This window comes from Phascolarctos cinereus, unplaced genomic scaffold, assembly GCF_003287225.1.
Source record: "Phascolarctos cinereus isolate Bilbo 61053 unplaced genomic scaffold, phaCin_HiC Scaffold_4;HRSCAF=312, whole genome shotgun sequence".
NCBI lineage: Eukaryota > Metazoa > Chordata > Mammalia > Diprotodontia > Phascolarctidae > Phascolarctos > Phascolarctos cinereus.
The window spans coordinates 524,830,915-524,848,982 of record NW_027555847.1 but is presented as its reverse complement, the minus strand read 5'-3'; the positions used below and the strand labels follow the sequence as shown (position 1 = coordinate 524,848,982).

The window sequence follows — 18,068 nt, the reverse complement described above, 5'->3', positions numbered from 1 at the left end:
GGAGAGGTGACATGGTCAGATCTGCACTTTAGGAAGATATATTACATATAAATATATATATATATATATATATATATATATAGGTATCTATCTATATCTATACATATCTATATCATCTATCTATTTATCTATATACATATACGGAAAAAATGATACAAGGTTCCATGATAGATACCACAGCTCTATCAATATCTATAAAAGGTATAAAACAAAGTCTAATGGAGTATAGCATATACAAAATTCATCTTTGCTTCTCTTTCTCTCTGTTTCTGTCTGTCTGTCTCTTTCCCTGTAATAGTTCATGTGGGATATCAATTTAGGTTGCATACATGTATACTCATATCTTTTTATAAAATTATATAACTAACTTTACAAATAATAGCAAAAGGCACCATGACAATTGTTTTGAAAAGAATATGAAATCACTAAGCAAAAATCTGGGTGGAAAACTGTATCTTTTCAGTTTCATTAAAGGACAAACTAAGACGATTCATTAAAAAACACTAGCAATAGCAACAAAAATAAAAATAAGTACCAAAAAACCTAACATTGACAGTTAGTTGATTGGGCCTTAAAAGTTTCAGAAAGGGACAGCAATTACCAATGTGAAGTGTAGCTGGAGAAAGGATCAAACAGCAAGAAGAGTAAGGTTGAACATTAATTTTAGGTATTAATTAGGTAAGGTATTATTACAAACATTAAATTTGCTTATCATGTAATCTTGCAGAAACAGACAAAATGAACCTGAGGCCATGTTTGGTCTTTCTCTCAAAGTTGTTTAAAGTGTTTCCCTTCCAATTTTTAAAGGTATATGTTTTAGAATGATCTAGGAAACAAATTAGTTTTACTTGCTTAGTTTCACATGAGTGATATTTTTGTTAATATAGTTCAATTAATTTGTCTGCCAGATTATAGAAGATAACCTCAGGAGAACAAAAGGTTACTGAATAGGAAATTAATTCTCCAAAATACCAGTTACACTTCTTAAAGGCTGAATGATTTTTTACATAAAAAAGTTGTACTATTAAAAGGAGTAAAGTATACTATTTTATAATTTCTTAAAATTATTGAGATTAATTATGCTGAATCCATTCTCTGACAAGCTTCCCAGTGAAGTAGGCAAGCCATTTATCAAGGTTCCAGTTAAATTAAGAGACCTAATATTCCTCACTAAACCAAAAAAGATATATAATTAGTGTATAATTTATAAATTTGATTTCATATGCATTTCTTATAACATTTTATTTTGTAGGCTTTACTACAATTTTGCATAAAATGAGTTTTTTATTTATAATTATTTTCCCCAAAAATTTAAGTTTTTCATGTTTTTAAAACAAAACTTCTTGATTTTTAACTTCAAGTGATTTCTTAATTCATGCATTCCAAAACCATTCAAGTTCCTCCTGTGAGCAAGGCATTCTTTCAGGCCCTGAGGAGTGTCTGTGCCTGATTTCATGAGTACAAATAATAGTGAGAAAAATCTGTTATGCAACTATAGAACAAATGTTTAGAAAGTGTGAGAAAACAGCTTAGGCCCTAGAGAAGCCAGATTAGTTAATTGCCCAGGTCTAAGAACCACTATGTGTCAAGAGTAAAACTGGAACCAAGGACTACCCTGATACAGAGTGGGTTTAGAGTCAAAATTCAGCTCAATCTCTTTTTATAAAATGAAACAAGTTACTTCAGAGAATAATTTTAGACTTTCTAATATAAAAATTAAAAGTAGTAAACTTTAAGAATCACTTGAACTTGGTCATGGAAATCAAGATACAAATAAAACTGCAAAAGAAGGAATGAGTAGCTGGCACATGTGACATTTTATCACCAAAATCAAAAGTAAAACATACATTTATATAGGGAGACTGTATAGTACAGTGAAAAGAGAACTGGTTCTGCATTTAGAGAACCTAGATTCGAATCCTAAAATTGGTATTTGCTTTCTATATGACACTGCACATATCATTTAATATTCCTGAATCTTAATTTCCTCATCTACAAAAAAAGTGTGTTGGACTAGATGGTCTCTAGGGTCCCTTCCAGTTCTACATCTATAACTCTATGACATACAACTACTTTATACATTACATTAACATTCATGCACATACATATATTTGTATGCATATATGCTATATACTAAGTGAATGTGTATATGTATGTGTGCATGTATATATTATGTGTATGTAAATAGCCAGCCTTGAAATTGGGAAAACCTACCTTCTTTGTACTGCTTCTGATATATCCTAGCTACGTGAACATGGGAAACTCAGTTAACCTTTCAGTGAACAACCTACTTTATCAAAGTTGTAGAAATTTTGCTCATTTCCATTGACAAATAGTGTCCCCTCACTAATGAGTTCTCTATAACTATGGAATGACATGTCTAATAGATAGCTAGATAGAAAGATGGATAATTAGGTAGATTAATAAACAATCCACTCATAGACTGTCTTTATGCCTGTGCAATGCTAGGTAATTCAGTTAACTTCTCAGTACCTCAGACACCTGTAAATTAGAGAGAAGGTTCTAACCTAAATTGGTAGAGCAGTTCCTTTGCTAAATAAACAAGTATCATCCCTCATACTAATTTACATAAATGTATCCTGTCTATGTACTTATGAAGTAACTGCCCTCAGGCAGCATTGTTAAGTGATACAGTATTTATAGGGGCGTTGGCTTTTTCAATATTTTTTTTTAATTCCCCATTTACATCCTGCCCTTGCTTGGAATACTACAAATTGATAAGAATAGAAATACAAATAAATCCCTGTATCAGATGGCCTTTTGTATTACAGAGTACAAACTTAGGTAAAGATCATTCCAAAGGTACAATAAAGCTCATTTATTCCCTAGGTAATCTACCCTTTTATATAGCATAACCGAACTATGGTATAAAACAGTGTTTTTTTTTTTTCCCCTTCTTCCTTCTTCCTTCATCCCAAAACAGCCACTGTTAAGAATTATTGATCACTTGCCTGGCACTTAGTAGGCATTTTAAATAAATTCTTCTTTAATATATTATACTTATATTGGTGCAGGAGTAAGGGGAAAATGTTTCTCTTTTTTATTATTATTTTTTTTTGTTATATACATTTGGACAACAAATGCCTAAAACTATTATGACAGTGAGAGGTATGTTCAAACTTTGGTCTTCACGAAGAACTATTTACCAGTTCACATACATTGAAATTGTGCCTCCCTATGATTACAGTGAAGCCTGGCTATTGCTACACTATTTATTCCCAATGATGTTATTTCTTATGATTTTACAGAATTTCCAAATAAAATATAACATGTGAGGGCTCCCTAAACAGACTACATAGTCTATTAAGTGACTTAAAACAATGCTTTTATGAAAATATAGGACTTTAATGTTTTGTTTTCATTTCCTTTTCTTCCACCAGATAATTCACAACAAACATCTGAGGCACATGTGTATGTGCACGTTCTGAATGTCAATGACCATGCCCCTGAATTCTTCCAGTACTATGAGACATATGTTTGTGAAAAGGCAAATGCTGGAGAGGTAAGAGGCTAATCATCAGTTCAATGAATTACTTCAATCATCATTTCACATATTGTATAATGAACTTCCTTTAATTGGTAGTGTTTCAGTATTATATACCTGCATGTAGGAGAAGTTTATTATTCCACTATCCAGGTCGTAAGTTTCTCAACTGCAAACTGAAGGTTACACTAAAATGATCTCTGAGATCTTATCTTCATCATCTCTATTGCCAATAATCCCTTAAATGCATTTTTCTATTTCCTCCACCAAGGGAATGGTCTTTCATCTGCAAAGGATAGAAAAATTGATTAATAAGAGTTGTTACACAAGATAATTAAGAATACATAGGAGATAGTATTACCTAGCTGCCCTAAATGATTTTAAGTCACATGACTCAGATGATGTACATCCTATAGTAACAAAAAAAATCAACAAATTTAATTATTTAGCCACTGTCAATAATATTGAAGAAAAGCAAATTTTGTAACATTTCCAAAAAATAGACAAACATTGATTTCAAAAAACTATAGACCAGTGAAATTCATTTTGCTTCTTGGTGAAGTCATAAAATTTCTTTGTTATGATACATTACTGGGAAGCAAAAATGGAGCTTTTAGAAGAACTAAATGAGTTACGTAAGTTTGTCTCAATTTTATCTTCTGCAAAATGGGGCACCTACCTCCCATAATTGCTATGCAGATCAAATGAGATTATACTTGTAAATCACTTAGGACTGTGCCTGGCCCATGATAAGTACTATATAAATGGTAGCTACTACTACTACTACGACTACTACTACAGTTACTAGTAGTAGTAGTCATAGTAGTAATAGTAGCTGTAGTAGTAGTCGTAGTAGTAGTAGTAGTAATTGTAGTAGTAGTAGTAGTAGCCATAGTTTTCATCATCATTGTATTAGTGCTGAAGACACAGGTCTTTTTATTTGGTAACTTTCTACTGGAAATCACTTCACAGTACAAAATTGATTGAGAGGTAGAGAGAATATGAGACCCAACTGTTTTTCATCATTAATTTAAAAATAAACATTTTCCTATATATCTTAAAGGAATTAAGCTTTTCTAGCAAAGTGTCTCTCCTGCATATGTAATGATGGAACAAGTTTCCATGATAGAGCTAACTAGAGAACCTCTTCTTCATTTTTTTTTTTGAGAATCAACATAGAGAGATAAAATTGGAGGTCTGTTCTTACCATGTATCCTATGCAGTCATAGAGGATATCCTTTATGAAGTCCAAATAGAAGAGGGATTCCCTATACATGGAAGGTTACATAGACCCTCCTATTTCTGGTTGGCATTGTTTACACTGATTGTAATGGAGTGTAGAATACTCAGGAGCCTCCTCAGGAAGGTCTACAGATACTCTAAACAGATGAGAACATGCATCTTTACAGGAGAAGAAAACAAACTAGTAAAAAAAAAAGATGAAAAAGGGATATAGTTCATATTATGATGTGTAGCTGATGAAGGAGTCCATTCTGTTAGACCATCAGTACACAAGCAATATCATGGATAAATACTATTGGTGGCCTATGAACTGGACTTGGGACAGAATTGGAGGAAAATATCATACAGGACTAAATGGGGGAATTATGCAGCAGGTCTAGTGGTGCAGTAATAGTAACAATTTACAATTACCAAATGTTTTAATGTTTGTGAAATGCATTCATCATAACAGTGGAGTGGGTAGTACTAATTTCATTATGCCTCTTTTATGGTTAAGAAAACTAAAGCTCTGAGTATTCAAAAGACTAGCCATGATTATAAATTCAGTAAATATTTAAGGTAGGCTTCAACTGAGGTCTCCTGAAGTCCAGCCTCTATCCTATATGGTGCATTGGTTCTCTTGCTGCTATTGAAAGCTATTGTATGTCACAAAAGCTTATAGTTTTAATACTGATACTCTGTGGTAGGGCTATATGTCTGAAAACTATTAAAAATAACCACTATGATCTCAGAAAAAAAATGGAAATTACAGAAGTCCCAAAGAATATTGAAAAAAAAAATAACAGGTATAAGTAGATTATAATATAACATTAAGTAATTCAAGAAAAATGCTAAAAATACATCTTTTAAGATAAATATAGCCAGAAAATGAAATAGTCTGCTTGTGTAGTAAAAGTCAACTGATAGATAATCTAACCACTACTTTAATACAAACAAAATCATGGGTGTATCTTCTGTAGTGGATTTAGGAAAACACACGGACAAAATGTATTTGGAATAAGAGAGTAGACAACATGATATTGGGATAGACAAGTTGCTTTAGAGTTTGGAGGACCTGTATTCAAATCTCACTCCTGATAACTGATTGGCACTGTGAACTCAATAATATACTTAGCCATTCAGTGCTCTAATCATCTAAGACTATAAGTTATAGAGAAGGTTCCATACAGAATTAGTTGAAGGAATTTACTCAGCCAGGAGTTCTTTGTACCACTGAAATCATAGTTCTAGACCTATTCTTAAAAAAAAAAAAAGCATAGCTGTGTTGTAAGCTACATTACTCTAAGGACACTATTATTGATGAATTCAAAAATCTATCAAATAAAAAGAATAATTCATTCAATGGGACTATCTTTTTTTTAAAGTAAACATAAATAATGGACCTGACACTGCTAATTTTAGACAACATAGGTAAAATAAAAGGAGTATATGTTATGATTACTCATAAATCTAATCAGCAGGACAACATGAAAGTGGAACAATGTCTTATTAAAATGCTTTCTGACAAATATTTAAGTAATGGTAATGCAAGTTATTTCAATTAATATGAGAACTGATCTGTTCTGGATATATGGTTATGCCATGGAACCACCAGAGTTTACAAAGTCTTGACTCTGGATTTCGCTAAAATGTTAAGCAAACTCTACAAAGGAAAAAAAAAAACAGTAGTCAGACCTTGCCCTTATCCTCCTGTGATGAAGAGATATTTGAAGTTGGATAGAGAAAGGATTTGACTTAATAGAATGACTGAACTTAGAAGGCATTTAAAAATCTTCCATAAAAATGTGCTTTTTATGGTGACAGAATTGTTGAAGCATAGTGAAAGATGTGATTCCTTGAAAATCCACATGTGGAGGAAAAATAGCTAACATAAACCTTTGTTCTTATAAACATTTTCTAGTATCTAAAAGAAGAACATTTTTATGTGGGGCATGTATATTTAGTGGGAATAGTGTTGATTAAGTTGATTTTTAGTTCTGGGGGAAAAAATCATTGTCTTTGCCTTGTCTAATGAAAAATCAGGATGCTCAAAAATATTTTTATTTATGTCTTTTTCTTACATCATCATAGTTTTACCTACTATCACTACCATCACCCTCCCATTTCATATAACAAATAGTATTTTTTTTAAAATGAAAATAAAAAAGAAGAGAAAAATATCAGCTTTACCAAACAATACATTGAAAAAGTCCCAAAACCTGTGTAATGGACAACAGCCGTGGACCTCCTATTTCCATTAAAAAGTAGCTTTGGAGTGTCCTCTCATATTTCTTCTTTCAAGTTATGTTTTATCTTCAAACATTTACTATATTTATTTTTTATTTGATTTGTGTGTTTGTTGTAGTCATTATGTATATCATTTTCTTGGCTCTGTTGCTTATTCTACTCTGCATCAGTGTGTGTGTGTGTGTGTATGTGCATGCATGCACATGCATACACATTACACACTTGTATATATGTGGGTATATAATACATACATATATATGTACATATATATACATATTCATAGTCTACACATAGTCATTCCATGCTTTGCTGTATTTAGAGACTATGCATACATCGTATTCACATTCACTATTTATCATAGAACAGTAATATTCTATTATATTCATATACCTCAACTTCTTAGCTATTCTTCAATCAATGGGCATCTATATTGTTTGCATTTCTTTGCCGTTACAAAAAGCATTAAATATAAATATTTTCATGAATATATGAACTTTCTTCTTATCATTGGTCTCTTTAAGATATGAGTCCATTAACTGAGTTTCTGGATTAGAGGGTTTGTGCATTTTAGTTACTTCATTTGAATAATTCCAAATTGCTTTCCAAAGTGTTTGAATAAATTCACAACTTAAAGAAATTTTTCATGTGCCTACATCCCCACAACTCTTCCAACTCTGACTATCCTCATATCATCATTTTTCCTCATTTTCAGGGTTTGAAGTATAATTTTAGCATTGTTATGATTTGTGTTTTATTATTAGTGTTTTAGAGTGTGTTTTTCTAGTGGTAATGAATAGTTTATAATTCTTCTTTTGAGAACTCTTTGTTCATATCCTTTGATCACTTATCTGTTTGTGAATGGCCTGGATGCTTTTTAAAGTCAGTTCTGATATGGGAATAATGGATATTTGTAAAGGATTTATATTGCAAGTAGAAGAAAGAGAAGAAATGCAGAGAGATAGAAAAGCATGAGTCAAATAAAATCATAGCTATAGAGCTGGAAGGCATCTCAGAAACCATCATATCTGACTCCCTTCTCCTATTTTATAGCTGGAAAAACTAAGGCCAAGAAAAGTTTAATAATTAGCCAGTAACATAAGTTATACGCGTCAAAGGTAGAATTTTACTTAGTGTCCAGAACCAATGCCCCTTTCTTGCTAGTTTGCTAGCATACTAGAAAATGGAATGAATGAACATAATGGGAAATAAGTCCAGGAAACTATTATGGGCCTTTATAGGAAATGTGAATACTAGACAAATTTGTGCTTTATTCAATAGACAAAAAAAATTCAGTTGTTGCATAACAGAAGAGTAAAAGTATAAGAACTGCGATTTGGAAACTTTTATTTGATAACACTATATAGTATTGATTGGGTGAGGAAGAATATAAAAGTGGCCAAGAGCAGTGCTTCTTAACTTGTGGGTCATGACCCAAAAACTTGACAATAGTAAAAGATTTATGAACATACAATGATCAAAAATTAAATAAAAATAAAATGCATAATGAATCTGAGATGTTTCCAGCAGCTGATTGCCCAGATGCATCCAGCAACTGCAGCCTGGGTTCTGAACACAAAGCATGCATGCTTTGCAGTGCACATGATCTCAGGGCAGGCAATGTTAACCAATCTTGGTGAAATGGGAAAAAGGGGTCACCAATGGAAAAAAAAAGTTTAAGAAGTCCTGGGCTATACAAAAGGTAGTGAGGTTCTGCTATAAGAAAGTTTTATTGTGAATTCAATTCAACAATGTTATAAAGTTTATTAAGTATTTAATATGCATAAAAAAACACCTTGCTAGTCAATGGAGATACTAAAATTCAAACAAAATATAGGCTATACATACACATTCCCTTTAAACATATTTTCAAACTTTTTTTAAACATGTGTTTTTAAAACTTTGGGCTCCAAATTTTCTCCCTCCCTCCCCTCCCCACCCACCATCATTGAAAAGGCAAGCAACTCAATATAGGTTATACATGTGTGATTATGCAAAACACTTCCATAGTAGTCATGTTGGGAAAAACTAACTCTATTTCCCTTCATCCTATCCTGGCCCCCACATTAATTCTATTCTTTCTTTTGCCCCTGTCCCTCCTCAGAAGTGTTCGCTTCTGATTACCCCCTTTCCCAATCTGCCCTCCTCTCTATATTTTCCTGCGCTTTTGTCCCCTTCTTCTCCAATTTCCTGTAGCGTAAGACAGATTTCCATACCCAATTGAACGTGTATGTTATTCCCTCCTTAAGCCAAATCCTATGAGAATAAGATTCACTCATTCCCTCTCACCTTCCCCTGTTTCTCCTCCATTGTAACAGCCTTTTCTTTTCTGTTAAACATATTTTCACATTAGTGATGTTGTAAATAAGAATTAGAACCTACAGGAAGAACTACCAGAAAGAGGAAACAAAACATAACAAAAGAAAAAAAAATAGCAAATAGTATGCTTTGATCTGCATTCAAACTCCACAGTTTTTTTTTCTTCTTTGCGGATAGTATTTTCCATCATGAGGCCTTTGGAGATGTCTTAGATCCTCATATTGCTGAGAAGGGTTAAGTCTATCAATATTAATCATCGAAAAATATGGCTGTTACTGTGTACAATGTTCTTCCGGTTCTGCTCACTTCACTTGGCATCAGACCATACAAGTCTTTCCAGGTTTTTCTGAAGTCTGCTTGTTCATCATTTCTTATAGCACAATAGTATTCCATTACATTCATATAACACAACTTGTTCAGCCATTTCCCAATTGATGGGCATCCTCTCAATTTCCAATTTTTTGATACTAAGTTTCAATTTTCCCCCACGTTCTTACTAGATTTGTAATCCTGAACAAGGCACTTAATTTTTCTCAACCTCAGATTCCTCATCTCTAAAAAGGGAATAATATTAGCCCACATTTTTAAACTTGATTTGAGGAGAAAAAGCTAGACCTGGAGTCAGAAAGACCTGGGTTCAAATATGTTCTCAGACACTAAGTAGGTATGTAACCCTGGGTAATTGCTTAAACTTTGTGTGTCTGTTTTCTCAAATGCAAAAGGGGGATAATTATAGAACCTCCCTTCTAGAGTTATTTCAGGGTTAAATGAGAGTATTCCTTTTTTTTCTTTTTTAAAAAAAATTATTAATGCATTTTGATTTACCAACAATCACTTCCATATGCTTTTGAGTTGAAAATTTTTCTCCCCCTTCCTCCCCCCAACCCTCCCCAAGATGGTGCACAATCTGATATAGTCTTTATATTTACATTCCTATTAAACATATTTTCACATTAGTGAAGTTGTAAGTAAAAATTAACACCTACAGCAGGAACTATCAGAAAGATGAAATAAAACTCAACAGAAGGTAAAAATAAGTGATAACGATTCAACTTCCACAGTTCTTTCTTTGGATGTGGACAGCTTTTTCAATCCTGAGGCCTCTGGAGATGTCTTAGATCCTTGTAATGCTCAGAAGGGTTCAGTTTAACAATATTAGTCATCGCATAACATGGCTGTTATTGTGTACAAAGTCCTCTTGCTTCTGCTCACTTCACTCAGAATCAGACCATATAAGTCTTTCCAGGTTTTTCTGAAGTCAGCCTGTTCATCATTTCTTATAGCACAATAGTATTCCATTACATTCATATACCACAACTTGCTCAGCCATTCCCCAATTGATGGACATCCTCTCAATTTCCAATTCTTTGCCACCACAAAAAGAGCTGCTATGAATATTTTTGTACATGTGGGTCCTTTTCCCATTTGTTTGATCTCTTTGGGATATAGCCCTAGAAGTGCTATTGCTGGATCAAAGGGTATGCACATTTTTGTAGCCCTTTGGGCATAGTTCCAAATTGTTCTCCAAAATGGTTGGATCATTTCACAACTCCACAATGTATTAGTGTTCCAATTTTCCCACATCTTCTCCAACATTTATCATTTTCCTGTTTTGTCATGTTGGCCAATCTGATAGGTGTGATGTGGTACCTCAGAGTTGTTTTGATTTGCATTTCTCTAATCAATAATGATTTAGAGCATTTTTTCATATGACTATAGATGGCTTTAATTTCTTCATCTGAGAACTGTCTGTTCATATCCTTTGACCATTTATCAATTGGGGAATGGCTTGTGTTCTTATAAATTTGTCTTAATTCTCTATATATTTTAGAAATGAGGCCTTTATCAGAGAGACTGGTTGTAAAAATTCTTTCCCAATTTTCTACCTTCCTTCTAATCTTAGTTGCATTGGCTTTGTTTGTGCAAAAACTTTTCAATTTAATGTAATCAAAATTATCCATTTTGCTTTTCATAATGTTCTCTATCTCCTGTTTGGTCATGAATTCTTCTGTTCTCCATAGATCTGATAGGTAAACTATTCCTTGTTCTCCCAGTTTACTTATGGTATCAGCCTTTATATCTAAGTCATGAACCCATTTTGACTTTATTTTGGTATATGGTGTGAGATTTGGGTCTATGCCTAGTTTCTGCCATACTCTTTTCCAGTTTTCCCAGCAGTTTTTTTATTTAAGAGTGGGTTCTTATCCCAGAAGCTGGGGTCTTTGGGTTTATCAAATAATAGATTACTATAGTCATTGACTACTGTGTCTTGCATATTTAACCTATTCCACTGATACACCTCCCTATTTCTTAGCCAGTACCAAGTAGTTTTGATGACTGCTGCTTTATAAAACAATTTAAGATCTGGAATTGCTAGGCCACCTTCCCCTGCATTTCTTTTCATTAGTTCCTTTGATATTTCTGGACCTTTTGTTTTCCAAATGAATCTTGTTATTATTTTTTCTAACTCTATAAAATAATTTTTTGGTAGTTTGATTGGTATGGCACTGAATAAGTAAATTAGCTTAGGTAGGATTGTCATTTTTATTATATTAGCTCGCCTACCCATGAGCAACTGATGTTTTTCCAATTATTTAGATCTGATTTTATTTGTGTGAAAAGTGTTTTGTAATTGTGTTCATAGAGTTCCTGGGTTTGTTTGGGAGGTAGACTCCTAAATATTTTTAATGTCTACAGTAAGTTTAAATGGGATTTCTCTTTCTATCTCTTGCTGTTGGGCTTTGTTGGTAATATATAGAAATGCTGATGATTTATGTGGGTTTATTTTATAGCCTGCAACTTTGCTAAAGTTGTTTATTATTTCAAGTAGTTTTTTACTTGATTCTCTAGGATTCTCTAAGTATATCATCATGTCATCTGCAAAGAGTGATAGCTTTGTTTCTTCTTTGCCTATTCTAATGCCTTCAATTTCTTTTTCTTCTCTTATTGCTAAAGCTAAGTTTCCAGTACAATATTGAATAACAGTGGTGATAATGGACATCCTTGTTTCACCCCTCTTATTGGAAATGCTTCTAGCCTGTCCCCATTACATATAATGCTTGCTGAAGGTTTTAGATAATGCTATTTATTATTTTAAGGAAGACTCCATTTATACCTATGCTTTCTAGTGTTTTTAATAGGAATGGGTGTTGTATTTTATCAAAAGCTTTTTCTGCATCTATTGAGATGATCATGTGGTTTCTGTTGGTTTTGGTTGATATGCTCAATGATGCTGATAGTTTTCCTAATATTGAACCAACCCTGCATTCCTGGTATAAATCCTACCTGGTCATAGTGTATTATTCTTGTGATAAGTTGCTGCAATCTACTTGCTAGTATTTTGTTTAAAATTTTTGCATCTATATTCATTAGAGAAATTGGTCTATAATTTTCTTTCTCTATTTTGACTCTTCCTGGTTTAGGTATCAACACCATATTTGTATCATAAAAAGAATTTGGTAAGACTCCTTCTTCACCTATTTTCCCAAAGTCTATATAGTATTGGAATTAATTGTTCTTTAAATGTTTGATAGAATTCAATGTAAATCCATCTGGCCCTGGAGATTTTTTCCTAGGGAGTTCATCAATGGCTTGTTCAATTTCTTTTTCTGAGATGGGGTTATTTAAGTATTTTACTTCCTCTTTGGTTAATCTGGGCAATTTATATTTTTGTAAATATGTATCCATTTCACTAAGATTGTCAAATTTGTTGGCATATAGTTGGGCAAAATAATTCCTAATTATTGTTTTAATTTCCTCTTCCTTGGTGGTAGCTTCACCCTTTTCATTCTTGATACTAGTAATTTGGTTTTCTTCTTTCTTTTTTTAATTAAATTAACCAAAGGTTATCTATTTTATTGTTTTTTCATAAAACCAGCTCTTAGTTTTATTTATTAGTTCAATAGTTTTCTTAATTTCAATTTTATTAATTTTTCCTTTGGTTTTCAATATTTCTAATTTGGTGTTTAGTTGAGGATTTTTAATTTGTTCTTTTTTAGTTTTTTTAGTTGTATGCCCAATTCATTAATCTCCTCTTTTTCTATTTTATTTATGTAAGCATTTAGAGATATAAAACTTCCCCTAAGAACTGCTTTCTGCATCCCATAGTTTTGGTATGTTGTCTCATTATTGTCATTCTCTTGAATGAAATTATTGATTGTTTCTATGATTTGTTGTTTGACCCAATCATTTTTTAGGATTAGATTATTTAGTTTCCAATTATTTTTTAGTCTATCTTTCCATGGCCCTTTATTACATATAATTTTTATTGCATCATGATCTGAAAAGGATGCATTTAATATTTCTGCCTTTCTGCATTGGATTGTGAGGTTTTTATGCCCTAGTACATGGTCAATTTTTGTGTATGTGCCATGTACTGCAGAAAAAAGTATATTCCTTTCTATCCCCATTCAGTTTTCTCCAGAGGTCTATCATACCTAACTTTTCTAATGTTCTATTCACCTCCTTAACTTCTTTCTTGTTTATTTTGTGGTTAGACTTATCTAGTGCTGAGAGGGGGAGGTTCAGGTCCCCCACTAGTATAGTTTTGCTGTCTATTTCTTCCTGTAACTCCCTGAACTTCTCCTGTAAGAATTTGGATGCTATACCATTTGGTGCATATATATTTAGTAATGATATTACTTCATTGTCTATGGTGCCTTTTAGCAGGATGTAGTTTCCTTCCTTATCTCTTTTGATTAGATCTATTTTTGCTTTTGCTTTGTCTGAGATCAGGATTGCTACCCCTGCTTTTTTTACTTCAGCTGACGCATAATATATTCTGCTCCAGCCTTTTACCTTTACCCTGTATGTGTCACTCTTTTTCAAATGTGTTTCCTGTAAACAACATATTGTAGGATTATGGTTTTTAATCCATTCTGCAATCCATTTCTGTTTTATGGGAGAGTTCATCCCATTCACATTCACAGTTATGATTACTATCTGTGTCTTTTTCTCCATCCTTTCCCCCCATTTATGCTTTTCTTTCTCCTTTTTCCTTTCCCCCTTCACTAGTGTTTTGCTTTTGACCACCCCTCCTTCAGTCCCTCTCCCTTTTATTATCCCTTTCCCTTTTCTTCCCCTTTAGCTTACTGCTTCTTCCCTCCTTCTTTCCCCTCCCTTTTCTTTCCCCTTTTCCCTCCTACTGCCTATAGGGCAAGTTAGATTTGTATACCTGACTGATTATGTTATGCCCTTCTTGAGCCAAATCTGATGAGAGTAAGGTTCAAACAATGTTCCTCCCCTTCTTTCCCTCTGCTGTTATAGGATTTTGTGTCTTTTCCTGTAATGTAATTTACCCTCTTCTGTCTCCTCCTTTTTTCAGTACATTTTCTAAGATCAGATCGATCCACTTAATCCATTTAACCCACTTGATTAGATTTTTTTTATCATTACATCAAAGTCAACTAATATCCACCCTATTTATGTATACTCCTTTAACATGGTGTAATAACAATACAGCTGTCAAGGGTTGCAAGTGTCATATTCCCTTCTAGGGGTTTAAACAGCCCCCTCCCCTTATTAACAACATATTGTATCTTTCTGTCCCATTTACTTTTTTATGTCCTTCTTGAGTCCTGTACTTGAAGATAAAATTTTTTGTTGAGCTTTGGTCTTTTTATCAGGAAAGTTTGGAAGTCTCCTATTTTGTTGAATATCCATCTCCTCCCTAGAAAAATGATGCTCTTTTTTGCTGGGTAGTTGATCCTTGACTGCATTCAAAGTTCTTTTGCCTTAGGGAATATCATGTTCCACACCCTCTGGTCTTTTAATGTAGAAGCTGCAAGGTCCTGTGTGATTCTCACTGTGGGTCCACAATATTTAAATTGTTTCTTTCTTGCTGCTTGCAGCACCTTCTCCTTCATCTGGTAATTTTGAAATTTTGCCATTATATTCCTTGGCATTGTCAATTTGGTATCTCTTTCAGGTGTTGATCGGTGGATTCTTTCTATGGTTATTTTCCCTTCTGGTTCTAGGACGTCTGGGAAGTTTTCCTTTATGATTTCCTGTAAGATACTGTCCAGTCTCTTTTTTTCATCATGATTTTCAGGTAGTCCAGTGATTTTAAAATTGTGTCTCCTGAATCAATTTTCCAGGTTGGTTGTTTTACTGATGAGGTATTTTACATTTTCATCTATTTTTTCATTTCTGTTTGACTGATTCTTGCTCTCTCATAAAGACATTACTTTCCATTTGTCCAATTCTAGTTTTTAACAGATTGTTTTCTTCTCTCAGTTTTTGTACTTCCTTCTTCAATTGGCCAATTGTATTTTTCTTCTCTCAGTTTTTGTACTTCCTTCTTCAATTGGCCAATTGTATTTTTTATGGGCTTGTTTTCTTCAGTGTACTGTTCTGTTCGTTTTTGTCCTTTCTTCTTCAATTGGCCAATTGTGTTTTTTAGGGACTTGTTTTCTTCAGTGTATTTTTTTTCCAATTGCCCAATTGTATTTTTGAAGGACTCTTTTACCTCTCTCATTTGACTATTAAAATCCTTGAGCTCTTCTAAGAAGGCTTTTTGGGCTTCAGATCAGTTCATATTCCCTTTTGTTGTTGCAGATGTGGGTTTGTTGACAATGTTGTCCTAAATGAGAATATTTGTAAAGTGCTTAGTGCAAGTGTTTGGCAGAAAGAGCTTTATAAATGCTTTAAAAATGCCTTTTAAAAGGCAGCTAGATAGCTCAGTGAATAGAGCACTGGGCTTGGGGTCAGAAGGACTTAGTTCAAATCCAGCCTCAGACAAATATTAGCTGTGTGACCCTGGGCAAGTCACTTAACCACTGTCTGCCATAATGTACTGGAGAAGGAAATTATGAACCACTCCAATGTTTTTGCCAAGAAAACTCCATGGACAGTACTGGTGTGCTATGATCTCTGGGGTAACAAAGAGTCAGACAGAACTAAATGACTGAACAAAAACAATAAATATTTGTTTCCTTCCATCCTAACACTTAAGTTTTCTGGGAAGGTTAAAGATATAATGTATATGAAAATGTTTCACAAAATTTAAGCAATATATTGATGTTAGGGATTAGTAGTAGAAGTAGTTAAGTCTTCATTGAGGTTTTTTCTTCGTAGCTGAGATGCCAGACTTTTTTTGAAATAGCATCTCTATCCAGACATGAGCTTGTTCCCATGACTGACAAGGTAAGATTCTGGATTTGATGGAAATGTCTTGTGTCCACCCCGGACAGCCCTCTCCCACCTACTGTGAAAGTAGTAGTATCAGATTCCTGATTTCTCAGAAATTTCAAAGTTCATAGCATGACAATACAGAAATAAATATGCAACACCTGCAGAGGTCACCTAAAGGACAAGTAATTAGCCTACTCTGGTTCTAGAATGACCTCATAGCCTTCAACTATGTAGGTTTGGAGAGAGGGCTATTGTTTTAGATTATGTTACAGACATTAAGAGAATCTGATATAAATACGTCTGTTAATTTTACTGTTTTTTTTCCTATTTGTGTAAGTTAACCATTTTCAGTACCACTGTGTGATGCCATTTAATTAATAGCAAAAACTCTTTGGTGTTTTGATGAGGGAAAGGAAGGGAAGAGAAAGGGAGGGAAGAAGAGAAAGAAACAAGCATTTATTGTCTACTATGTGTCAGACACTCTTTGGGAGCATTGGGGTATTCAAGCAATGTTCATCTAACTTTGGTTTATAACTGACACTCAACTCAAAACTGTGGCTTCAAAAAACTATAGCATGTGTAGTGGTCACAGTCTAGTGAAGCCATCTGTGAAGATGGGCTAAACCAGGTTGAGGGCCTCCACCCTTCAGTGAGATAGGGGATGTCTAACCCAATCATGTAAAGACTTTCCTGACAAAATGGGCAGATAAGAACAATTTATTCCAATGCTCATGAAGGAGACTGAGGTAGGCTCTGTGGAGTGCTTAGATCTTGATCAGATATCAAAGACACTAAGGTCATACACTACATCCCAGTCCACTGCTAGTCATCTTGACTTATGACTTCGCACTGGACTTTGATGACTCTGGAAGACAGAGGCTGATGACTTTGTGTAACTTTGCTTCATTTAAATCCAGTTCATGCATGAAGCAAGACATCACTCCATGATATCATTGGTCCTCCTCAAAAAATGAAGGACAGACAAGCTAACCAATGTCAGATTTTTAGTATTGGAAGTAGTGAGGAATCACATCTTCATTTGATACTAACTGCTCTGCTTGCTTTGGACTCCATGATCAATATTGTACCACTACTCCCTATCCCACATACAATAAACTTATGACCAGGAAATTCATCATGGTGTAGACTGCTTCAGCTTTGATATTCATGCATCATTAGTGCTCTCAGTTGTTTCTGCCACTGTGATGAAAGAGAGAGCAAAAATTCCTCACATAGCCTTCCTTCATAGAAGGCTCAAAATCACAGACATTTCTTCACCTGCACCAGTTGTTCTGCTTGGTGTTGACTCTATCACCATGCTTACTATACTCTTCCTCACTCCCTGTGCCAGGTTCTCTCCAGTTTGTTCCCCCTTTTCAGCTCCATTTTGGGGACTGTCTTTCCTCATCAGGATGTAAGCTCTGTGAGAACAGATACTTTTTTTTCTTTCACTTATTTATATCCTGTGAGCTTAACATTTTGCCTGGTATATAGTAGTGCTTAATAAATGTTTTTCATATTACATCAGATTAACATGAAGAGCCTATGTAGAAATGAATTTTAAGCAAATTGGAAACCTTGAAGTATTTTGCTTCATTTTTTCAAGGATCTGAGGTTTTTTTAATGACTTGATTACTTCTCTCTACCA

The 18,068-nt window shown here is 33.8% G+C and overlaps 1 protein-coding gene across 1 annotated transcript in view; it reads left to right on the top strand.

Moving 5' to 3' along the window:
* Nucleotides 1–18,068, top strand: part of CDH19 (cadherin 19) — a 151,528-nt gene that overhangs the window by 109,961 nt on the left and 23,499 nt on the right. The window contains 1 exon segment of the mRNA XM_020985617.2: nucleotides 3,402–3,523. Coding sequence (XP_020841276.1) covers nucleotides 3,402–3,523 — 122 coding nt within the window.